A 25,449-nucleotide genomic window follows, 5' to 3' on the forward strand; every position below is an offset into this window, starting at 1 on the left:
CCAGCTTCCCAACCCCTTATCCCTTAATTGCCTAGTCCCAAAGTCCTGCGGTGTAGTGGTTCGAGTCTCTGCCTCTGAACCAGAAGCTCTGGGTTTGAGTCCCATTCCAGGACTTGATGTCCAAGGAAGATTTGTTTATAGTACAGCCAAAACTACAAATCCTTTCAACGCACGCCAATGGTGGGTGGTAAGAGCGAGAGAGATTCCTGGTCAGCCATGTGAGGGAAAGAAATGTGGAGCCTCCACCATCACTATCCTTTGCCCCAGACTGCAACATGCAGGTAAAAGTGCATGTTGCCGTAGCAACCACAGCCGCCTGAGATGAGAATCCCAAAGATTCGCAGCCCTCTGAGTGCAGAAATTTCTCCCCATCTCAGTGCTAAATGACCAATCCCCAAATGAACCTGTTTTTACTGTGTTATTAGAGAGTCTTAACAAAGGCAGGCTGAAGTTAATGTTGAAGTTGCGAATGAATTTTCTCCTCTGCATTCACTGCAGCAGCTTCAGCTGGACAGTGCACATGGTTCCAAACTGCAGCGCGTTGGAAAAAGGAATTGATCAGATCGCAATTATTGGCCGCAGTCATTTAACTGATTCACTTTACACAACATGGATAAAAGGCCATTTCCCAACCTCACTACTGAAAGGTGACGTGCAAACAACAGGCCAGGTTTCCACTTGTGGGGAAGAGCAAAATTAAAGGCCATGAATATAAATAAGACAATCACCAAGAAATTCAATAGGGAATTCAGAAGAAACTTCTTTTCTCAGGAGAGTGGAGAGAACGTGGAACTCGCTACCACAGAGAGCGGCTGAGGTGAACAGCATGTGGGGGACGGTGGCAGAGCGATAGCGACTGGGCTTTAGTAAGCCAGAGGCTCAGGCTAATGCCACAGCAGCTGGTGGAATTTAAATTCAATTAATAAATCTGGGGTTTAAAGCTGGTCAGCCTCACTGATGCCCTTTAGGGGAAGGCAATCTGCCACCCTTACCTGGTCTGGGCCTACACGTGACTCCAGACCCACAGCGATGTGGCTGACCCTTTGAAATGGCCTAGCAATTAGGGATGGGCAACGAATGCTGGCCTTGCCAGTGATGCCCACATCCCATGAAAGAATTTTTTAAAAATTTAGGGGAAGTTAGTAAAATGCATGAGGGAGAAGGGGATGGAGGGCTACAATGATAGATTTACATAAGGAAAGATGGGAGGAGGCTTGAATGGAACATAAATACCAGTATGGACTGGGTCGAACGTGCTGTGTATCCAATCAAACAAAATATGACACTGAGCCACACAATAAGGTATCAGGGCTGGGGGCCAAAAGGGTAGGTTTTAAGGAGAATCTTAAAAGGTGTCAAAAGTATTGAGGCAGGAAGGGGGAAATTACAGAGCTTAGGACCTCAGCAGCTGAAAGAACGATGGAAACTGGGATGCTCAATAGGCCAGAATGATCTAGAAGTTGGTTTAACACAGTGGAGATGAACCATCTGGGCACATCCAAAATGCTCTGAAAGAGAACCCCGCAGCACTCTTTACACCTTCAGGATGGGAACTGGTCGGTAAGGGGGCAATTGGAGTATTATGTGGGGAAAGGTGAGGTTATTTACTTTGGTATGAAGAATAGAAAGGCAGAATTTTTTATAAATAAATGTCGATGTTCAGAGGGATTTTGTATATGGCCTTTGTAGAAGGAAGTTAACATGCAGGTTCAGAGAGCAATTAGAAAAGCAAATGGTACGTTGGTCTTTTGCAGCAAGTGGTTAGAGTATAGAATAAAGTCTTGCTGCAATTGTACAGGGTTTTCGTGAGACCAGACCCGGAGCATTATGTACAGTTTTGACCTCTGTACCTAACAAGTGGATGGAACAAAAGTTTATTTAATTGATTCCTGTCCTTGTCCTGTGAAGAGATCAATGGGCCTATCCTTTCTGGAGTTTAGTCGAATGAGAGGCGATCTCTTTGCAATATATACAATTGTTAGAGGGCTTGCAACGGTAGATGCTGAGGGGCTTGTTTCTGCTGATCAGAGAGTCTAGAACTAGGGGGCACCATCTCAGGACAAAGGGGTCAGCCATTTTGGATTGAGAAAAAAGAACTCTTCACTCAGACACCTGGTGATTCTTTGGAATTCTCTAACCCAGGGAGTTGTGGATGCTCAGTCCAATAAGCATATTCAAGGCTGAGATCGATAGGGAACCAAGGGATATGGAGATGGGACGGGATTTCGAATCAGCCATGATAACTAAAAGGTGGAGCAGGCTGAAGCAGCCTAATGTCCGACTCCTTCCTGTTCCTTCTGTAACCAGTAGCAAGGGCAGTCCTGATCTGCACTCGGATGACTGGGCCCTCAAACTGAATTGCCCTGCTGCCGGTGTATGAAATAAAACAAAAACAAAACAAAAAAAAATCACCAAATCATAAGTTTTTATTTACAATCATCTTACAAGCCTGATACAGCCTTGTTACACTGGTATGCTGGGCCAGCCCACGGGTAACAGTGCCATGTCAGGCCCCATGTGGCCTCATTATAGTGCATGAACGATGGTTCTGTTGCGCAACTGTTGCACGTACTCCTTGGCCTGGTCAAAGCCGGTGGTCTCCTTCTCCACTGGGGGTCTTCCTTCCACCAGCTTGACGAAGTAGTGGCAGTAGACTCTATCCATGATGCCAAACATCCCTCTGCCATGGTATCGAATCCTCTTCAGGTACTGGCCCTTACCCGAGAATGACTCAGCTGAAAAAGGTTAGGGAGAAGGAACAGGAAATGAAATGGAGCCTGTCGGGAGATGGCCTAACTTTGTTGCTCCTTGCCTTCAACTTCTGTGCCACCCTGTGGCTCAGTAGGTAGCAGGTTTGCCCCCAAGACAAGAGGTTGTGAGTTCAAATCCCACTCCAGGACCTGAGCACAAAAACCTGGGCTAACACCCCAGTGCAGTGCCGACAGAGTGCTGCACTGTCAGAGGCGTTGTCTTTTAGATGAGGTGTTAAACTAAGGTCTTGTCTGCCTCTCAGGTGGATGTCAAAGATCCCATGGCATATTCCAAAGAACAACAGGGGAGTTCTCCCCAGTGTCATGGGTCAATATTTATCCCTCAATCAACATTACAAAAAGATTATCTGATTAATATCACATTGCTGTTTGAGGGAGCTTACTATGTGCAAATTGGCTGCCACATCTCCTACATTACAAAAATGACTATACTTCAAAGTATTTAATGGCAGTAATGTGCTTTGAGATCCCAGTAGATCTGAAAAGCATAACATAAATGCAAGTCTTTTTTTCCTTCCAAACGAACATCATTGAGGAGATGGTTGCGTAGTGGTAATGTCACTGGACTAATAATCCAAAAGGGTTTGGGCTAATGCTCTGGGGACATGAGTTCAAATCCTATCACGGCAGCTGGTGGAATTTAAATTTAAATAATAAGTCTGGAATTGAAAGCCGATAATGGTGGCCATGAAAATCCCCTCACTGGTGCCCTTTAGCGCCCCGCCCAGGTCTGGCCTAGCTATGACTCAGATCCACGTCAATGTGATTGATTCTTAACTGCCCTCTGAGATGGCCTAGTTAGCCACTCGGTTCAAGGGCAATTAGGGATGGGCAACAAATGCTGGCCTTTCATCCCATGAAAGAATTCAGAAAACTAAAATAGATTATATTATATTATTATAAAATAGATTATAGAAATAGATAGGTTCTTGATTGGTAAGGGGATCAAAGGTTACAGGGAGAAGGCGGGAGAATGGGGTTGAGAACTTATCAGCCATGATTGAATGGCGGAGCAGACTCGATGGGCCGAATGGCCTAATTTCTGCTCCTATGTCTTATGGTCTTGTTATATGGTTTATTCATTACATTGCTGTTTGTGGGAGCCTGCTGTGTGCTGTGTGCAAATTGGCTGCCACACTTCTGAAATTACAGCAGTGACCACACTTCAAAAAGTACTTCACTGGCTGTAAAGCGCTTTGGGATGTCCTGGGGTCAGGAAATGTGTTATAGAAATGAAGTACAATACTGGCGATTGCGAAACTACAGAATTGTCGTTAAATTACTGGGGTCCATCTTTACCTATGTACAGGTTTGACCTGTACTCCAGGTTGTGGTTCCTCACCGCTATTTCTTGAGCTTCCAAAAGAACCTGAAAGAGGCAATAAACAGAAACACAGATTTAAGAACAACACAGGGCACCCATCACAAACAAACAGGTCAAAACCCCAACTACAACCAGAGGGGAAAACGGTGAGACAGAGGGAGACTGCAAAGAAAGAAACTTGAATTTATACACCACCTTTCACAACAACAGGATGCCCTAAAGCATTTTACAGCCAATGAAACGCTCTCAGGATGTTGTTGTTGCTGTTTTAATGCAGGAATGTGGCAGCTACTTTGCGCCCGACAACTTGCATTGATAATGCAATGCAAACCTCCCAAGGCGCTTAATAGGAGCGATTATAAAGCAGACCAGGCTACAATCGGGAGATTTTAGCACCAAAAGCCCAGTTAAAGCGGCAGGTTTTAAGAAGCACCTTAATAGTGGAGGGAGAGGTAGCGAGGTTTGGGAAGGAAATTCCAGGGCTCAGTGCCCTGGCAGTGGTGCAGCAAAAGAGATGGGGGATGTACAAGAGGCCAGAGCTGGAGCAGTGAAAGATCTCAGAGGATTATGGGGTTATTGAAGCTTACAGAAAAGGCAATGAGATAATGACCATGTAATCCGATGTTAGCTGAGGGATAAATATTGGCCAGAATATCAGGAGAATTCCCCTGTTCTTCTTTAATAATGCTCCACCCAAAGAATATTAACTAATAGTATTCACCCCGAGAGGGGAGATGGGGTTTTAGTTTAATGTCACATCTGTCAGGAGGCACCTCTGATAGTGCAGCACTCCCCTGGTACTGCAGCCAATTGGTTGCCTAGATTTTGTGCTCAAGATTCTGGAGTGGGACTCAAACTCCCAGCCTTGTGATTCAGAGGTGAGAGTGCTCCCCAAAGCCAGAGTTGATGCCATAACTGACTGCGGAACTAATTCCAACAACTGGTGCGATTGCAATGTGAAGGCTGGTGAATTTATTTCCAGGTATCCTTCAGCCTCCTGCCCTCATCACCAGGCTGCGCTGATTTCTCGGGTATTGGCATCTCTCCAAGGAACACTGGAACAGGAGGAGGCCACTCAGCCCCTCAAACCTGTTCTGCTGCTGTTCAATTGGATCATGGCTGATCTGTACCTCACCTCCATGTCCTTGCTACCCTTATGAAGCAAAAATCTGATGATCACCAAAACTCCAACTGACCTAGCAACTTCCAGTGTTCCTGCAGTGCAACAGGCATGAAATGTACTCCAGGCAGTTCCCAAACCAGCACACTTGCAACGAAGTCAGAAAGTCATGGGTTCAAATTCCACTCCAAAGTCTTGTGCGCAAAATCCTGGCTGGTACTCCGAGTGCAGTCCTGAGGAAGCCCCGCACTGCTGGAGATGCAGTTTTCCAGATGAGACCCTATTTGCACTCTGTAGTTACAATCCGGGTGACTTTGGTCCAGTGTTAGTGGGGTAAAAGTGTGAGGACACAGGTGCAAAATCTTTACCCTAGGTTCCTTTGAAACTCAATTAAACAAAGTGTTGTAATTAGACTTAAACTGAAACCCTGTCTGTCCTCTCAAGTGGATGTGAAACACATTTTCAAAGAAGAGCAGGTGAGTTCTCCCCAGTCTCCTGGCCAATATTTATCCCTCAACCAAAATCACTAAAAGATTATCTAGTTATTATCATATTCCTGTTTGTGAGAGCTTGCTGTGCACAAATTGGCTGCCATGTTTCTTACATTTCAATGATGACTATACTTCAAAAAGATACTTCATTGGCTGTAAAGTGTTTTGGATTTCCTGAGGCTGTGAAAGGCGCTTCAGAAATGCAAATGATTTCTTTCTTTCTAAGTGTCAGTGTTTAAAAATTAACCAACCAGGCAAGTTAATATCACCAATTGTCCAAATCCCCTTATTCTTCAGTTGATTCCCTTACCTCCAGCATAACCTTTGCTCCCTTTTTGTCATTGAACTGCAGCTGGGCAACAGCTTGGTCAAAGGTCATCCCTCTGATCTGCAACACAAACATTAGGGTTAAAATCCTTCACACAGTCACAAGAATCTCATGCAGTAACTCACTCTTGTTCTCAGGCAGTCCCTCGGAGTCGAGGATGACTTGCTTCCACACTAAAAATGAGTTCTCGGGCGACTGAAGAGTCCAACGCGCGATCTACAGTCACTGATGACGCTTGGCTTCAGCTAGCCCTCGGCGATGAGGCTCGAAGAGTTCAGCTTCTTCCCGGATGTTTTCCCTCCAATTCGGGCGATCTTGGGCCAGGGATTCCCAGGTGTTGGTGGGGATGTCACACTTTTTCAAGGAGGCTTTGAGGGTGTACTTGAAGTGTTTCCTCTGCCCTCCTGGGGCTCGCTTGCCGTGTCGAAGCTCTGAGTAGAGCGTTTGTTTCAGGAGTCTCGTGTCAGGCATGCGGACGATGTGGAGCTGATTGACCCTGGTCAATGCTTCGAAGCTGGGGATGTTGGCCTGAGTGAGAACGGGTGCGCCTATCCTGCCGATGGATTTGCAGGATCTTGCAGAGGCAGCACTGCTGGTACTTCTCCAGAGTTTCAAGGTGCCTGCTGTACATGGTCCACATCTCTGAGCCATTTAGGAAGGTGGGTATCACTACTACTCTGTAGATTGTGAGCTTGGTGCCGGGTTTGAGGTCCTGGCCTTCAAACACTCTCTTCCTCAGGTGGCCAAAGGCTGCGCTGGCACACTGAAGGCAGTGTTGAACCTCGCCACCGAGGTACCTTAGACAGTACCTTCCAAACGTGCAACCTCGACCACCTAGAAGGACAAGGGCGGCTGATACACGGGAACACCACATTCTGGAAGTTCTCCTCCAAAACACACACCAACCTGATTTGGAAAAAAAATCGCCATTCCTTCACTGTCGCTGGATCAAAATCCTGGAATTTTCTCCCTAACGGCACCGTGGGTGTACCCACACCACACAGGCTGCAGTGGTTCGAGATGATGGATCACCATCACCTTCTCAAGGGCAATTAGGGATGGGCAGTCAATGCTGGTCTAGCCATTGACACCAACAACTTGAGGATAAATTTTTAAAAACGTAAATAAAGACAGAGCGAAAATTGGGAGCAAAGAAACAAACCATCCTTGGAGGATGAGGGAATCGGTCCAGACACTGAATGGAGCTGTTTGCTTCTTCTACTTGGGACCTGTCCCTTCCACACCATCCTGAGAAATTCTTTCTTTCTGGGTTGGTTAAACGCTGGGATTATATGCAGAAGGTGAACAGAAGACCCTCTGCGCCATGCAGCCTGTTGAGGTACAGGTAGAGAGGGATCCAGCAGGACTGATCCTCACTCCCTGACTCATTTCCCTGGGCCACTGTTGGCTTTGCCTGCAGGGTGCAATTTGCCCTCAGGGTTGAGAAAAGGCGGGGGGTTTCTACAGCTCCGAACGGAGGAGGAGGAGAACGTATGGGCAAGAAAGCCGAAGGTTTCTTTTTTTTTCTTGATGAGGTTCTCCACAAGCCAGGGGAAACCTATAAAAGAGGGAGCCGGAGCCCTTGGTCTCTTTGTGAGGGGATTACTGCCTCAGTCAGCCAGCTCGGCCTCGGCCTGTGGTGGGAAGAGAGTGAGATCAAGCAAGCTCCCCGGCAGGTGGGCAGATCTAGCAGACGCCCCCGAGGAGGGGAGGGTGGGGATTCCCACTCTGCAGTGGTAAGAATGGGACTGTGGTGCTGAGCCTCTCCACCACATCCCCATTCATTTACTGTCACTGAGCCGCTCAATTTTGGGTCATATAAAAAGGAGGAAACCCCAGATCCAAACTCCCAGAGAAGAACAGGCTTACCTTTCACATTATATAACCACAATATCCACAAAATATGCACATACCGTTTGCACCAGGCACATTACCAAAATAACCATAAAACAAGCCTTCACCAGGCACATTACCACAATAACCATAAAAAAAACTTACCATTTTTGCCAGATACCACATTTTGTCCTTGCTGTACTTGATTTGCCTCCTGCAGTGGTAAATCTCCTGTTGGAACATAAAGGACCTTTTACCATCAAATCCTGCACCCTCAGGTCAGTAACTGGGCTGTGGCTGCAGCATTGGGCCCACAGACCACACTCCGCAACCCCCCCCCCCCCGCCACCCCCACCGCCCCTCTTCAGCGGGACTTTTTTAAATTCTTTCACAGGATGTGGGTGTCGCTGGCGAGGCCAGCACTTGTTGCCCATCCCTAATTGCTCTCGAACTGAACGCTCGGCCATTTCAGGGGGCAGTTAAGAGTCAATCACATTGCTGTGGGTCTGGAGTCACATGTAGGCCAGGACTTTGACCACAATCGGTGATAGTTTCACGGTAATCATTACTGAGGCCAGCTTTGTAATTCCAGATTTATTAATTGAATTTAAATTCCACCAGCTGCTGTGGTGGGATTTGAACCCGTGTCCCTATAGCATTACCCTGGGTCTCTGGATTACTAGTCCAGTGACATTACTACTACCCCACCACCTCCTGAGTGTGATAACGGGAGGATCAGACCCTGACGCTTGAATCGTGAAGCCAACAGCTTCAGCCCTTCCAAATTTGGCTTGTGCCTGTGGAAAACATTCCGAGCTGCGGTAGATGTTAGAGTCAAAATCCATCCCAGGACAGGTGGCCCTGCCCTGGGGTTGAAGCCAATGACAAAAAGGTCAGGTGTGCAGTCACCTTTGACAAATAGTACAAAGCCCCAGCTCAGAGCTGCCTGATTTGGGCTCATCAGTGATTAGTTTGACCAATGGAAACTGTTGTGGATTTTGTATTATAAAGAGAAGATAGAGACTCCGGAGTGTCACTCTCTGGATAATAATGTGGAACTCACTATCGCAGGGAGTGGTTGAGGTGAACAATATAGATACGTTTAAGGGGAAACTAGGTGACCTTCTATTACTTTGTCCCTCATGTATTTACACTTGATAGGATTAGATTAAAGTGGGAGGAGACTCATGTGGAACATAAACAACAGCATCGACAAGCCGGACTGAATGGCCTGTTTCTGTGCTGTACATTCACTGCCATTTAATAACAGGCGCAGCAAGGGGTGCAACTTACCACTGGTCTGCGAGGCTCATGTGGGAGCTGTGGAGGGTAAAGCACTCGGTTCTTCCTTTCCCAGTTCTTTGCAGGCAGAGCAAGGCTGGTGTGTAAGAGGGACTGAGGGACGATGCTGCATGATGCGAGTAATCTGTGAGAGGAAAAGAACGACAAAGTTACATAGGAGCAGGAGAAGACCATTCAGCCCCTCGAGCCTGCTCCACCACTCAACTAGGTCAAGGCTGACCTCGGAACACCATTTTCCAATGCAATCCCCCATATCCCTTGATGCCGTTAGTGTCTAGGAACTTGTCAATCTCTGTCTTGAATATACTCAATGACGGAGCTGCCACAGCTCTCTGAGGTAGAGAATTCCAAAGATTCACTACCCCCTGAGTGAAGAAATTCCTCATCTTTGTCCTAAATGGACTGTCCCTTTATTCTGAGACTGTGTCCCCTGGTTCTAGAGCACCACCCACCCCTCCTCCCCAAGCCAGGGGAAATCTGCATCTACCTGACTGAAGGGTCATGAGGACTCGAAACGTCAACTCTTTTCTTCTTCGCCGATGCTGCCAGACCAGCTGAGTTTTTCCAGGTAATTCTGTTTTTGTTTTGTCTACCTGATCTTTGTAAGAATTTTGGAAGTTTTAATGAGATCACCTCTCATTCTTCTAAACGCTAGAGAATACAGGCCCAGTTTCCTCAATCTCTCCTCGTAGGACAATCCCGCCATTCCAGGGATCAGTCTGGTAAACCTCCGTTGCGCTCCCTCTATGGCAAGTACATTCTTCATTAGGTAAGGAGACCAAAACTGTCCACAATACTCTACAGGACCGGGCATTTACTCCCCTGTATATGCTGCAGCTCCCACTGCTGCTCTCTTCTGTCAGTGTTTGAAGAGCAGCCAATGTGCCTGCATCCTTCAGGGGTCAGTTTGCTTGTAAGATAGGTGCGTATGCAGGCCCCTGTTGCAAGTCTGAGGTTCAAACGGGCAGAGTGGGTGGTTTAGTGGGCACCCCTCTGCAGCAGAAGGTCACGGCTACGCAACCCACTCCGGAGGTTTGCACCCAAAATCCAGGCTGCCATCCCGGGCGAAAGCGCTGAGGAGGCTCCGCACTGTCGGAGGTACCATCTTTAGGATGAGATGTTAAACTGAGGCCCCGTCAACCCTCTGAGGTGGACTTAAAAGTCCCACAGTCACTATTTCATGTCAATATTAAAAAACAAGCAGATTAGCCGGTCATTATCACGTTGCTGTTTATGGGAGCTGGCGGTGCTGCATTACACCAGTGGCTGTGTTTCAAACATACTTCACTGGATGTAAAGCACTGTGGGACAGCCCGAGGTTGAGAAAGGCGCTATGGAAATGCAAGTCGTTCTTTCTTTTTAAACAGAGGACATGGTTCCTGAGTGAAGTCTCACCTGGAATGAATGCGTGTCAGCAAATTCCTCGCAGCAGCAGCAGCAACACCTTCAACAGAGAGAGAGAGAGACAGAAACAGTAAAACAATGAGAAACAGGGCGAAGGAAATAAAGTTTTTACTCAATAAGATTGGAGACAGGGTCTGACCTGACTGTAAGGAAGCTGCCATGTTCCTAACGCGCCCTCAGACGCAACTAATCCACACACACACACACACTTACAGATCAATCACTCGCTCCGCTATCGATGACAGGGGCTGGCTGCCCTGTTCCATTTGTGTATTAGGCGCTGTTGCTCGGTGATTGTGGCCGGGATTGCGGTCCCCGCTTGCGGGGCTGCTGCCGGGAGCGGGGGGGGGGGGGGGGGAGCGGATAGAGTCGGGGGTTGGGGGTGAAGAGGGGGGGGGGGGTGGGGGAGGGAGGGATTGCGGTTTCGAAAGGGACTTTCTGTCCGCGGCCGGGATCCGTACCCGGGAAAACTGGCAACAATCTGGGTGAAAGTGATACACCGCGTTCCACAGCCCAGAGAGGGAGAGAGAGAGAGAGAGAGAGAGAGGGGGAGGGTGATAGAGAGAGGGAGGGGAGGGAGAGAGGGGGAGGGAGAGAGAGAGAGAGAGGGGGAGGGAGATAGAGAGAGAGAGGGAGAGAGAGAGAGAGAGAGAGAGAGGGGGAGGGAGATAGAGAGAGAGAGAGAGAGAGAGAGAGGGAGAGGGAGAGGGAGAGGGAGATAGAGAGAGAGAGGGGGAGGGAGAGAGAGAGAGAGAGGGGGAGGGAGAGAGAGAGAGAGAGGGGGAGGGAGAGAGAGAGAGAGGGGGAGGGTGATAGAGAGAGAGAGGGGGAGGGAGAGAGAGAGAGAGGGGGAGGGTGATAGAGAGAGAGAGAGGGGGAGGGAGATAGAGAGAGATGGGGAGTGGGAGAGAGCGAGATTGGGAGGGGGAGGGAGAGAGAGAGACAGAGGGTGAAGGGGAGAGAGAGAGATAGAGGGGGAGGGAGAGAGAGAGAGATAGAGGGGGAGGGTGAGAGAGAGAGAGAGAGGGGGAGGGAGATAGAGAGAGGGAGGGGAGGGAGAGAGAGAGAGAGAGAGGGGGAGGGAGATAGAGAGAGGGAGGGGAGGGAGAGAGGGGGAGGGAGAGAGAGAGAGAGAGGGAGGGGAGGGGATAGATAATAGAGAGGAAGGGAGAGATAACAGAGGAGGAGGGGGAGAATAGAGAGGATAGAGGGAGAAAATAGAGAGAAGGAGGAGAAAATAGAGGGAGAGAATAGAGAGATAGAGAGATAGAGGGAGAGAATAGAGAGATAGAGGAGAGATAGAGGGAGAGAATAGAGAGATAGAGGAGAGATAGAGGGAGAGAATAGAGAGATAGAGGATAGATAGAGGGACAGAATAGAGAGAGGAGAGATAGAGGATAGAGGGAGAGAATAGAGGATAGATAGAGGGAGAGAATAGAGAGATAGAGGATAGAGGGAGAGAATAGAGAGGATAGAAAGAGAGGGATAGAGGGAGACAATAGAGAGCTAATATAGGGAGTAAGAAGGGGAGAATAGAGGGAGGGGGAGAAAGAGAAAATCGAGATAGATAATAAAGAGGGGCTGAGAGAGGGAGAGAGGATAGAAAGATAGAGCAAGAGAATAGAGAGATAGTATAGGGAGAGGGGGAGATAGCAGATAGAGGGATAGACAGAGAGGAAAACAAGTGATACATATTTGACAGCCCAGAGAGAATAACGAGATGAAGAGAGACGTGTAGAAAGGGACAGAGTGGCACAGGAAGGCGGTTAAAGAAGGAGATAGATAAACACAGGGAAGGGGATAGTGCGAGATAGAGAGAGACACCACATTCCAAAGTTCAGAGAGGGACATAAATGGAGAGAAAGAGAGATAGATTCATATACATAGAGAGAAAGACAGAGGGAGAGAGACTCAAAGATACAGAGAAACTAAAAAGGCTGACCAAGTCATAGAGAGATACAGAAAAGAGGAAAATATATACCGAGATAGGAGAGATTTATTTATATGCACAGAAATATAGGGGGAGATGGATGAAGAGAGAGAGAGATCGATTCAGGGATAGGGGAGGGACAGGGGGAGGTGCATAAAGAGGAAGAGGGAGTGACAGACAGGCGGACAGACAGAGGCTGGGAGGAACACGCAGAGACTGGGGGGGAGGAACAGAGATTCACACGAGGAGAGGGAGCCAGCGCCGGCTAACTCGGGGAGAGTGACCGGGATACAGAACCTGGGAGTTGGGGGAAGCTGCAGAGACACCGGCCGGTCTGCAGGAGTGGGGGAGAGAGAGAGAGAGAGAGAGCCTGAGGGAGCGGCTGAGAGAGAGAGAGAGAGAGTGTGTGTGGGGCCCGGGACACCGAGAGGCGACAGTCAGAGATGCCGGGGAAAGTGCTGACTCCCTCCCCGAACTGGTACTGCAGCCGCTGCAGCGACACTAACCCCCGGGGCATCCTCGGCTTCGGAGCTAAGAACAGCATCTTCCTCCTGGAGATCACCCCGACCCAGCCTCTCATCCTCGGTACACAGTCCGTCCACTTCCCTCCTGCTGGAAAGAAATCTGCATTAATATATCGCCTTTCACATCCCACCCCCCCCCCCCCCCCCCCCCCCACCAAAGGCCTTTTAACGCCGGAATTTCCTTTCCCAATCTCTACCCTCCTTTAAGACCGTCCTTAAAATTTACCTCCCCGCCCAGACAAAATCCCTCCATGGCTTCAGCCCTCCCTATCTCTGTAACCTCCTCTGCAATCTCTGTGCTCCTCCAATTCTGGCCTCTTGAGTATCCCCCTGATTTCCATGGCTTCACCATTGGTGGTCGTGCCTTGACCCTAAGCTCTGGAATTCCCTCCCTAAACCTCTCCGCCTCTCTTTCCTGTGAAACGTGCGGTTTGGGATGTTAAAGGCGCTGTATGAATGCAAGTGGTTGTTCGGAACCACTGGGCTTCATTGTAAAATTAGGGAAAGTATAGAGAGAATGTCGGAGTTTCCTTACACTGGGAGGTTTGTTGGGGACTGGAGCTCCTGATTAGATACAGTGGTGTAGGAGACCGAATCCATAAATGATCTTTAAAAGGAAGTGGATAACTAATGAATATTTTCAAAGGGTGATGGAGAATGGGACTGAGGGATAACTCAGAGGGCCAGCACAGATACAGTGGGCCAAATGGCCTCCTCTCGTGCTGGGGAAAATTCTGATTCCACTGACAGTTGTATTTGTCCGTGTATCAGAGAGATGTCTGCTTTTTTTTTTTACTCTCTTTTATTCAGCCCCTCCTGGTTTATAACTCAACGGCAGATGGGGGGGGGGTGGGGGGGGGAAGGTTATCGTAGAGGTTTAGACGTCGGGTTAAGTTGCTGCGCGGTGGTGGTGGTAAGTTTAACTGTTGCGTACTGTTCTCTTGTCTTTCCAGGAGAGTTGGCAGGTCACACTGAAAGGGTCACCGGGTTCACCTTTTGTCACCATCCAGGCCTAACAGACACCTGTGCCAGCACGTCTGACGATGGCACTGTCAAGATCTGGGACATTCAGACTAGAGCTGTACTCAAGGAACACACAGCTCACCAGGTCAGTCTCCCCACTCTCGTTGCCCTGTCCCCATCCCGGTGCAGCGATGATCATTTGTCCTTCGATTTTTCCAACCGGTCCATTTATTGCAGAATGACCTCTGATTTGTACCAAAGAAAGAGTTAGCATTTCTGTAAGGTCTCCTATAACCTCAGGATGCCCCCAAATTGCTTTACAGTCAGTGAAGTATGCTTTTTTTTAAAGTCTCGTCATTGTGGTAATGTAGGAAATGCAGCAACCAATTTGCACACAGCCAATAGCAATGTGGTAATAATCAGCTAAGCTGTCTTTGCAGTGATGTTGGCTGAGGATTAAATATTGGCCAGAACACCAGGGGTTAACTCCCCTGTGAAATAGCTCCATGGGATCTTTTACACACACACACACACACACACACACATTTAAAGTTCCATCCAAAAGGTGACACCTCAGCACTGTGCTGGGGATCCACGTTTTATTATTTATTTGTTCGTGGGATGTGGGGGTCGCTGGTTAGTCCAGCATATATTGCCCTGCCCTAATTGCCCTAGAGAAGGTGATGGCGAGCTGCCGCCTCGAACCGCTGCGGTCCCTGTGGTGTGGGTACACCCGCGGTGCTTAAACCATCTCTGGAGCGAGACTTGAACCCCCCCACAGCCTTCTGACTAGGAGGTGAGCTTGCTCCCACTGAGCCACAAAATATTTAATTCAGCTGATTGGGTTTCGTGAGCTGGTTTGGCCTGGATTCATGTTATAAAAACAGAAAATGCTGGAAAAGCCCAGCAAGTCAGTCAGCATGGATCCAAAGTCAGCTGGTGAAGTATAAAACTAGGCAAGTTCCTTTATTTACAGAATAAAGCATTACATACGTCTGCCTCTGACCTACCCACCCAGAGTCCCAACAGCCTCTCTTTTACTCTTTTGAGCAACACTAAACAAATGGTCAAACTAACAAAGTGAATTAAATTGATAGCCTATTAAAGTGGCACTGGAACAGAACCAAAACTCCAAAGAAAACTTATCAAATTAAATCAGAAGTAATTTTTGGGGGCTGACGATGCACTCCTGGGTGCCAATTGGTAGCAGAAGGCCTCAATGATGCTAGTGGACACCGCGTGCTTCCTCCCCAAGGACAGTTGGCCATGAACATAACCGTGGAAGAGGGGCAGCCTCTCTTTATAAGTACTCTAAGCACTGAATTAAACAGTAACCTTCACCTCTTAATATAAATAACACACCATTAACGTGGATCACTGACTTCTCATCGGAACAGAAATATGTTCGAGAGGAACAATATTTAATTCCAGTGTTGCAGTCTCTGAGCTAGGTGGAGGCATCTGAGAACAGGAAAAGAATGAAAGGGGTGCAGTGAGGAAATTCTTATTGCCACAGGATGATTTTCTACCGAGGAGTTCACATAACTACAGAACAGGGAAGGGTGTGAGTGATGGAGATGGGGTGAGTCTGGATGTATATCCAGTCTCCAGTCATCGTGGTGTGTGGAACAGGCCCGATGGGCTGTACCCATCAGTTTCTTATGTTTGTAAAGTATGTGATAGGGTGGCAGGCAGGAGAGATTAAATGAGGATGATGGGGCAAAGGCAAAAGGAAGCGGTAATGAGACGAGTAAAGAAACAAAGGGTGGGTTTGGTGTTGTGAATGGTAAGAGCAGCGAGAGAGGAAAACATGGAAAATCTGGTATCGCGAGAGGGTTGTCTTAGAATAGGGACAGAGAGAGAGAGTACAGGTCACCTCAGATCCCCACCGCAAGCCTGAGGCCACAGCACCTACACTACCAGCACTGAGAACCTACGGAAATGTTGTCGATGGCTAAAAGCCTAAAGTTATTAGACTCAGTGTTGTCTGGAAGTCTGTAGAGTGCCTAATCGATAGATGAGGTGCTGTTCCCTGAGCTTGCATTCACATTGGAACAGTGTGGGAGGTCAGAGTGTGGAGTGGAGGTGGAGCTTTGAAACAGCAAGTTACTGAAAGCTGGTGGTCACCTTAGCAAACTGAGTGGAGGCGTTAGTGGAGCGATCACTCAACTAGCTCCATGTAGAGGAAAAGCAAGCAAGAACTTGCATTTCGATAGCTCCCTGTGCCACCTCGGGATGTCCCAAAGTGCTTTACACTGAGATACTTGCTTTGAAGCGTAGTCGCTGTTCTAATGTAGAAACTGCAGCAAGCAATTTGCACATAGCAAGCTCCCACAAGAGCAACATGATAATAACCAGATAGTCTGTCCTTTTAATGGTGTTGATTGAGGGATAAATATTGGCCCAGGACAATGGGGAGCATGTACCTTACATTGGACTCTGTCCCCTGGCCCCTGCATATCTAGCCTGGCTGGGGAACTAGAGGTTTATGATTTCTGAATAAAGCGTCAGCCATTTAGGACTGAGATAAGAAATACTTTACTTGGAGAATCTTTGGAATCCTCAACCCCAGAGGGTTGTGGATGCTCAGTTGGTGAGTATATTCGAGACAGACGTTGATAGATTTTTAGGTACTAAAAGAATTAGAGCATGCAGGAAGGTGGAGATGAGGTGGAAGTTCAGCTTTGATCTGATTGAATGGTGGAGCAGGCTTGAAGGTGTTGCGCAGCTCTCCTGCAGCTCCTGTTTCTTATGTTCATGTGTATGACTGACACCGATGTTTCATTTGTTGCAGAGTCCCATCACCGCTGTCCATTGGTCTCCCCTGAAGAAAGAGCTGGTGGTGTCAGGAGATGAGAAGGGGATCGTGATCTGTTGGTGGCACAACAGAAATGACACCCATCACTTTTTTCCAGAACCCAGAAACATTTTCTGCCTCTCCTGCTCTCCTCACAATGAAGACCACGTGGCAGTGGGGTAAGAGAGAGGAAGCTGTGCACCTGATCTGTGCTTTTAAATGGCTCGGCGTTTATTGTAGCCAGTTGGTGAGATCCATTTAGTGTTGCCCGTGTTTTTTTTTTAAATTAATTCTCGGGATGTGGACATCTCTGCCCATCGAGAAGGTGGTGGTGAACAACCTTGAATACCACTGAGTGGCTTCCTAGGCCACTGCAGAGGGCAGTTAAAAGTCAACCACATTGCTGTGAATCTGGAGTCACTTGTAGGCCAGACCGGGTAAGGATGGTAGATTTCCTTCCCTAAAGGGCATTGGGGAACCAGATGGGTTTTGTGACATCCAGTAGTTTCATGGTCTGCATTACTGATCTTGCATTTCTAAAGCACCTTTCGCAACCACAGGATGTCCCAAAGTGTTTTAACACCTGTTGTGTACTTTTTTATGAAGTGTAGTTGCCGTTGTGATATAAGAAATGTGGCAGTTAATTTGCACACAGCAAATTCCCACAAACAGCAATGTGATAATGACCAGATAACCTGTTTCAGTGATGATACATATGAACATATGAGCTAGGAGCAGGAGTAGGTCACTTGACCCATCAAGCTTGCTCCGCTATTCAATAGGGTCATGGCTGATCTGATCGTAACCTCCTGCCCCCGATAACCTTTCACCCCCTTTATTAATGCGGAATCTATCTACCTCTGCTTTAATAATATTCAAGGACTCTGTTTCCGCTGCCTTTTGAGGAAGAGAGTTCCAAAGACTCATGACCCTCTAAGAGAAAAAATTTCTCTTCATCTCTGTCTTAAGTGTGTGACCCCTTACCCTTCCAAACTCCAGTGGATATAAACCTAACCTGTCCAACCTTTCCTCCTAAGACAACCCGTCCATTCCTGGTATTAGCCTAGTAAACCTTCTCTGAACTGCTAATGCATTCACGTCTTTCCTTTTAAATAAGGTGACCAATACTGTATGCAGTACTCCAGATGTGGCCTCACCAGTGTCCTGTACAACTGAAGCATAACCTCCCTACTTTTGTATTCAATTACTCTCACAATAAACAATGACATCCTAAGTTCTTGTTGTACCTGCATACTAACTTTTTGTGATTCGTGCACTAGGACACCCAGACCCTTCTGAAAATTAAGATAAAAGCAAAAAACCGTGTATGCTGGAAATCCAAAACAATTGTTAACGAAACGTTAACTGTGTTCCTCTCCGCAGTTGCTGTCAGACCTGCTGAGTTTTTCCAGGTATCTTTGTTTTTCCTTCTGAAATTTGGAGATCATCAATCTCTCACCACTTAGATAATATTTTTTATTCTTCCTACCAAAATGGACAATTTCACATTTGCCCACATTATATTCCATTTGCCAGGTCTTTGCCCACTCACTTTAACTTATTTGTGTCATTTTGTAGTCTCCTTACGTCCTCGTCGTAATTTAATTTCCTACCTATCTTTGTGTCGTCGGCAGATTTAGCAACCTTACCACGTATCCCTTCATCCAATCATTTATATAAATTGTAGAAAGTTGAGGCCCCAGCACTGATCCCTGTGGCACACCACTCGTCACATCCTGCCAACCAGAAACAGACCCATTTATGGCCACGCTCTGTTTCCTGATGGCCAGCTAATCTTCTATCCATGCCAGTATATTACCCCCTGCGCCATGAGCTTTTATTTTCTGCAGTAACCTTTGATGTGGCACTTTATCAAATGCCTTCTGGAAATCTAAGTACATCCACTGGCTCCCCTTTATCCACAGCACATGTGACTCCTTTAAAGAACTCCAATAAATTGGTTAAACATGATTTCCCTTTCACAAAACCATGTTGACTCTGCCTGATTGCCTTAAACTTTTCTAAGTGCCCTGAGATAACATCTTTAATAGCTTCTGACATTTTCCCTATGGACAGATGTTAAGCTAAATAAGAATTGCCTCCAAGACACTGGAGAGACCTCCCCTGCTGTGTTTTTTTTTTTTTGAAGTGTTCAGTCTTGGGGACGACACTTTAGGAAAGATGTCAAGGACTTGGAGAGGGTGCAGAGGAGATTTACTAGAATGGTCTCAGGAATGAGGAGCTTCATCAGTTATGTGGAGAGACTCAGAAGCTTGGGTTGATTGATCTTTGAATCAGCAAAGGTTAAAGAAGATTTAATAGAGTTGTTCAAAATTATGGAGGGTTTTTATACAGTAAATAAAGAGAAACTAGTTCTAGTGGCAGGAGGGTCAGTAACCAAATTTAAGGTGATTGGTACAAAAGTCGTAGGTGACAGGGGAAAGAATTTGCGCAGTGAGTTGTTGTGATCTGGAAAGCGCTGCCTAAGGGCAATGAAAGCAAATTCAACAGTAAATTTCAAAAGGAGTTGGTTAAATACTTGGCAAGGCTGCCCTTTATAGTGGAGATACTTTGATTGTAACCGAACTATGTTCCCATGAGGAGGAAAGGTCGGGTAAACAAATCCGGAGCTCCCTGCATAATGAAAGAGATAGACATTTAAGATGAAAAGAGAAAGGGTGCATGTGACAGATGTCGGGTAGATAGTATAATTGCGAATCAGGCTCAATGTAGAAGATTTGGAGGGGAATTGAAAGAACAAATAAGAGAAGCAAAGAGAGAGTACAAGAAGAAACTGGCAGCTAATATAAAAAGAAATCCAAAAGCGTATAAATTCCAGCGTATAAATATTAAAAGGGGTGGTTCAAGGAGGAGCGGGGTCAATCTGAAATCAAAAAAGAGATTTACATATGGAAGCAGGGGCACGGTTGAGGTACTAAATTAATACTTTGAATCTGCCTTCACCAAGGAGGGAGATGTTGCTCAAGTCACAGTGAAACAGCAGGTAGTTGAGACACTTGTTGAGTTAAAAATTGATAAAAAGGACACTGGCTGCATTTAAAATTGATAAGTAACCAGGACTGGATAAGATGTATCCAAGGATACTGAGGGAAGTGAGGGTGGAAACTGCAGAGGCACTGGCTGTAAACTTCCAATCCTCCTTCGATACAGGGGTGGTGCCAGAGGACTGGAGAATTGAAAAGGTAATATCCTCATGCAAAAAATGGTGCAAGGATTAGCTTAGCAGCTACAACCAGTCTTCTAACCTCAGGGGTAGTGAAGTCTTTAGAAACAAAGTGAACAGTCACTTCGGTAAATGCGGGTTAATTTAGGAAAGCCAGCACAGATTTGTTAAGGGAGAATCACGCTTAATTAACTTGGTTGAGATTTTTCATGAGATAACTGAGAGGATAGATGAGGGCAGTGAAATTGATGTGGTGTACATGGACTTCCAGAAGCATTTGATAAAGTGCCACACAACAGACTTCAGAGCAAAGTTGGATCTCGTAGAATAAAAGGGACAGTGGCACATGGATACAGAATTGGCTGAGTGACAGGAAACAGAGAGTAGTGGTAAATAGTTGTTATTTTTTTGGACTGGAGGAAGGTTTATAGTGGGGTTCACCAGGGTTTGGTGTTTAGGACCTCTGCTCTTCCTGATATATATTAACGACCTAGTGTGATAAAATGTATATATTTTTATATTTGCATTTACCTGTATATTCTGTGTATGTAAGGGTAAACTGTATGTGTGTCCAGGCTTAATCAAAGGCAAGGTTGTTGGAGTCAGATTGTCTGTAGAATGTAAGGGATGAAAGACTAAAGGTGTTATCTTCTTGCATTTTGTAATGAGGCCTTGTGGTGGGTGTTAACTTACAAGGACATACGAACAAGAAGCAGGAGTAGGCCCTTCAGCCTGCTCCTCTTACCAAGAATCCATCCATCTCTGCCTTAAGAATATTCAAAGACTCTGCTTCCACCACCTTTTCTGGAAGAGAGTTCCAAAGACTTGTGACCCTCTGAGTGAAAAAATTTCACTTCATCTCTGTTTTAAATGGGTGACTCCTTATTTTTCAATTGTGACCCCTAGTTCTACATTCTCCCACAAGAGGAAAATTCTCTCCACATCCACCCTGTCAAGGCCCCTCATGATCTTATATGTTTCAGTCAAATTGCTTCTTACTCATCTAAACTGCAGTGGACCACAAACCTAACTTTCCAACCTTTCCTCATAAGACACTGGAAACAAGAGTAGATCTGAAATTAGCATTTAGGAATAAGTTTTGAAATTGATTTGTAGCTGTTGCATTTCAAAGGAGTTTCAAAGGTGAAAAGAGTATTTGCATTTTGCAGGAGACTTGAGAGTAAACAGGAGCAGGGGCTTTGAATTTTATTGACCGAAAGTAGAGGTAAAATAGGAAAATGAAAGGTTTTGATATTTTGGGAACCTGAGTTTTCAAAGAGGTATTTAAAGACAATGGAGAACTAAGATGAAAGAGGTGATAAGTGGTATTTATGAAAATGGGATTTCAGCTGTCGTAGTTGCTGTGGGGGGGAGTCTTACTGAAGGCCAAGTCCTGTGTTTTGGAGTGTGCTGAAAAGCTGTGGAAGTCTTTTAATTGGAAAAGGCAACTCGGTTCTGGATGAGGAAAATATTTGTCCTGAGAAAGTTTGTTTTGAATCTCCATTTGGGAAAACCCACATCGGCGTGGAGTTGTTCTGGGAAGTCATGGATCGTACTTCTGTTTAAAGTGAAAGCAATCTCTTGGTTTGAGTAATATTTCCTGGATTTTATGGTTAAGAATCTATGAGGGCTGTTGCCAAAAAAGATAGTTTTGTTGAACACTTTTGATAAAACATTGCAGGGTTTTTTTGTGTAAGATATATTTCTAACAGTGTATCTTTTATCTTGTGTGTTTAAGCTTTTTTTTTCCTTTTTCTTTTAATAGCTTTTAAAATTTGAAGAATTAAATCATTTATCACTGGAGTCCCATGCTTTTGTGTTCAGTAGCTTTCCCTCCTTGTTTTTACAATACAGAAAAAAAAAATTACAATCAGCTGAGATTTCAGTCAGAGATCTGGCTTGCTCAGCATTAACATCAGCTGAGGTCTTAACACCTAGACCTTGGTGTTCAGGGCACAATTTCAAAATTTGTGGATGACATGAAACTTGGAAATATTGTGAACTGTGAGGAGGGCGTCCTTGTACACCAATCACTGAAAGCAAGTATGCAGTTAAGGCAAATGGTATGTTGGCCTTCATTGCGAGAGGACTTGAGGACAGGAGCAGGGATATCTTACTGCAGCTGTACAGGGCCTTGATGAGACCACATCTAGAGTATTGTGTGCAGTTTTGGTCTCCTTTCCATAGAGTGAGTGCAGCGAAGGTTCACTAGACTGATTCCTGGGATGGCAGGATTGTCGTCTGAGGAGAGATTGGGTTGACTAGACTTGTATTCACAGAGTTTAGAAGAATGAGTGGGGATCTCATTGAAATGTATAAAATTCTGACAAGGCCTGATAGATGATGGTTCGGCTGGCTGGGTGGGTGTATAGAACAAGAGGTCACAATCTCGGGATATGGGGCAGGCCATTTAGGACTGAGATGAGGAGAAATGTCTTCACTCAGAGGGTGGTGAACTGTAGAATTTTCTAACTATTTAGATTTTTAAAGGCATCAAGGGGTATGGGGAGAGAGCAGGAGGATGGCATTGAGACAGAGAATCAGCCATGATCATACTGAATAGCAGAGCAGGCTCGAAGGGTCCAATGACCTACCTCTGCTCCTATTTTCCATGTTTCTTTGTTTAAGCTGAGAGGCTCAAAGGGTCTCTAACACTGGACATGAAAACTTACCCATGGGCGCCATAGCAACTAAAGTGTCATTCAGCTCCCCCCTCTCAGTGGCCATCTCCAAGGCTCCTCTTGCATTGCCTTTCTACAACATCAGCTGGTAACACATCTCGAGGAATCCAGCTTCTAGATGGAGGTTGAGAGGAGATTTGATAGAGGTGTTCAAAATCATGAGAGGTCTGGACAGAGTAGCTCAGGAGAAACTGTTCCCATTGGTTGAAGGACTGAGAACCAGAGGGACACAGATTTAAGGTCATTGGCAAAAGAAGCAATGGCGACATGAGGAAAAACTTTTTACGCAGTGAGTGGTTAGGACCTGGAATGCGCTGCCTGAGCGTGTGGTGGAGGCAGGTTCAAAAGTGACATGGATCATTATCTGAAGAGAAAAGAATTTGCAGGACTACAGGGGAAAAGGCAGGGGAGTGACATTAGGTTCATTAATCTTGCAGAAATCCGGCACAAACACGCACCATTGGCTGAATAGCCTCCTGTGGTGTAACCATTCTATGATTTATCGGGACTATGAAGAATAAACAGGGATAGTGTCTAACTGAACAGTTCTTGCAAAGGATCGGCGCAGAAACGACAGGCTGAATGGTCTCCTGTGTTGTTAAATCATTCAGTATTCACTTATAATCAGGGCAGCTGGTTGACAGTGAGCAAATAAGGCAAATTCCACTTTTCGTGCAGAGATTCCATGGTCTTTGCTGACTTTGTAGATCAAATCCTGCAATGCTGTCCACCTTGTGATTAAGACTGCGGCAACAATGTGCCAGTTTTATCTGGTGATCTGTTTGCAATGGTTTAACTTATCCTCCTCGTCCTCTTCCCCACAGGTATAAAGATGGAATGATCGTCATCATCGATATAAACCGAAAGGGGGAGGTGATTCACAGGCTGCGGGGTCACGATGGAGAGATTCACTTCCTCTCCTGGTGTCCGCAGCTCTGTGACAAAGGCATCCTGGGTCACTCTGACACTACCTCAGGTAAGACAACCAGGCCCCATCACCTCTAGGAATACAGTCACAGGTTAACTCCACTGCCTTCAACTGGGGCTTGATTTAACGATACCTGAATAAAATGAACAGCTTTACATGGTTTTGTGCAGAGACTTTTATGACAAAAGGTTGGACAGGCCAGGCTTGTATCTGCTGGGTTTTAGAAGGGTAAAAGGCGAGTTGACTGAAACCTATAACAGGGTCGGTGTGGAAATTATGTTTCCTCTTTTGGGAGAATCTAGAACTAGGGGTCACTGTTTAATAATAAGGGGTCACCCACTTAAGACCGAAATGAAAAGAATTTTTCTCTCTGAGGGTCGTGAGTCTTTTGAACTCCCTTTCTCAAAAGGCAGTGAAAGCTGATTTATGTACAGTGCGTCGCTTGTACAGCACGGACACAGGCCTTTTGGAACAACCAATCAATGCTGTGTGTTTGTGCCCCACATTTACCTCCTCCCATGCTCCTTCATTTAACCTCATTACCATATCCTGCTGTTCCTTCCTGTGTCATGTGCTTACCTAGCTTCCCCTTTAAATGCATCCAAACAATTCACTTCAACTACTCCCCTATGATAGCAAGTGACTGTATCCTTTTTGTAATATGGAGACCAGAACTGTCCAAAGCATGCAAGTATGGCCAAACTAAAGTATAGATAACTTTTGCTTTTCATTTTTTTTTCTATCTAGAATTAGCCCCAGTGCTGTGGAATTTTTATGGCACTTTTCAACCTGTAGATTCCTTGTAGTACAGCAGGTGGTACCCTGCTGAGATTGCAGCTGAGGCTTATTGCTGGAACACTGTAGAGGGAGCTTTACTCTGTATCTAACTCCGTGCTGTACCTGTCCTGAGAGTGTTTGATGAGGACAGTGTAGAGGGAGATTTACTCTGTATCTAACCTCATGCTGTACCTGTCCTGGGAGTGTTTGATGGGGACAGTGTAGAGGGAGCTTTACTCTGTATCTAACCCCGTGCTGTACCTGTCCTGGGAGTGTTTGATGGGGACAGTGTAGAGGGAGCTTTACTCTGTATCTAACCCCGTGCTGTACCTGTCCTGGGAGTGTTTGATGGGGACAGTGTAGAGGGAGCTTTACTCTGTATCTAACCCTGTGCTGTACCTGTCCTGGGAGTGTTTGGACAATGTAGAAGGAGCTTTACACTGTATCTAAACCTGTGCTGTACCTGTCCTAGGAGTATTTGATGGGGACAGTGTAGAGGGAGCTTTACTATGTATCTAACCCCGTGCTGTACCTGTCCTGGGAGTATTTGATGGGGACAGTGTAGAAGGAGCTTTACTCTGTATCTAACCCCGTTCTGCACCTGCCCTGGGAGTATTTGATGGGGACAGTGTAGTGGGAACCTTACTCTGTATCTAACCTGTGCTGCAAGTGTTAGGTTTCAGATCGGACGTTATTTCATTTCTCATCACTGATGCATCTCATCTCCACCGTGGATAAATTTCAATTTATAATAATTTGTTTTACCTGCTAGAAACAGAGGGGCTGAATGGCAAACTTCTGAAAGAGGACACTGCCAAGGACTGTTTCCTGGCATCGGGGAGCAGGGACCAAACAATCCGCATCTGGAACTCCACAAAAGGCAAAGGTGATTGTCACTTCCAGCATAAATTCTTCTTACCTTTTTTTTCCAAAACGTAATTTCTTTCCCCAAAAGTATGAACAGAAGATTCCATTGTCTCCAGTCCTGAAAGGATTTCTTGGGGCTGCAACTATTCACCCTGTTTATTAACTGTTTGGGTGATGGGCTAGAAAGTCACAAATCTAGAATTGCTGACGTTGTAAGCAGTGTAG

General features: G+C 46.2%; 2 protein-coding genes across 3 annotated transcripts in view; one reads left to right on the forward strand and one right to left on the reverse strand.

Annotated features, from left to right (window-relative positions):
* Nucleotides 1-2,408: 2,408 nt before the first annotated feature.
* Nucleotides 2,409-10,888, reverse strand: mrpl22 (mitochondrial ribosomal protein L22). 2 transcript variants are annotated; one of them, XM_041193960.1, is made up of 7 exons: nucleotides 10,787-10,888; nucleotides 10,565-10,613; nucleotides 9,161-9,293; nucleotides 8,033-8,098; nucleotides 6,017-6,094; nucleotides 4,071-4,140; nucleotides 2,409-2,735 (listed from the first exon to the last, which is right to left on the reverse strand). In XM_041193960.1, the coding sequence occupies exons 4-7, from the start codon at nucleotides 8,051-8,053 to the stop codon at nucleotides 2,527-2,529; spliced, it is 378 nt and encodes a 125-aa protein (XP_041049894.1). In that variant the 5' UTR covers nucleotides 8,054-8,098; nucleotides 9,161-9,293; nucleotides 10,565-10,613; nucleotides 10,787-10,888; the 3' UTR covers nucleotides 2,409-2,526. The 2 variants fall into 2 exon arrangements, with proteins under 2 accessions (XP_041049894.1, XP_041049893.1); XM_041193959.1 differs by having other exon boundaries at nucleotides 10,713-10,837.
* A 1,234-nt stretch (nucleotides 10,889-12,122) lies between these two features.
* Nucleotides 12,123-25,449, forward strand: part of gemin5 (gem (nuclear organelle) associated protein 5) — an 82,164-nt gene continuing 68,837 nt past the window's right edge. Inside the window, exons 1-5 of the mRNA XM_041194089.1 lie at nucleotides 12,123-13,088; nucleotides 13,981-14,135; nucleotides 16,785-16,966; nucleotides 23,477-23,628; nucleotides 25,130-25,243. Coding sequence (XP_041050023.1) covers nucleotides 12,947-13,088; nucleotides 13,981-14,135; nucleotides 16,785-16,966; nucleotides 23,477-23,628; nucleotides 25,130-25,243 — 745 coding nt within the window. The 5' untranslated portion in view covers nucleotides 12,123-12,946. The remainder of the gene's footprint in view (nucleotides 13,089-13,980; nucleotides 14,136-16,784; nucleotides 16,967-23,476; nucleotides 23,629-25,129; nucleotides 25,244-25,449) is intronic.

Source organism: Carcharodon carcharias, chromosome 8, assembly GCF_017639515.1.
Source record: "Carcharodon carcharias isolate sCarCar2 chromosome 8, sCarCar2.pri, whole genome shotgun sequence".
Taxonomy (NCBI): Eukaryota; Metazoa; Chordata; class Chondrichthyes; order Lamniformes; family Lamnidae; genus Carcharodon; species Carcharodon carcharias.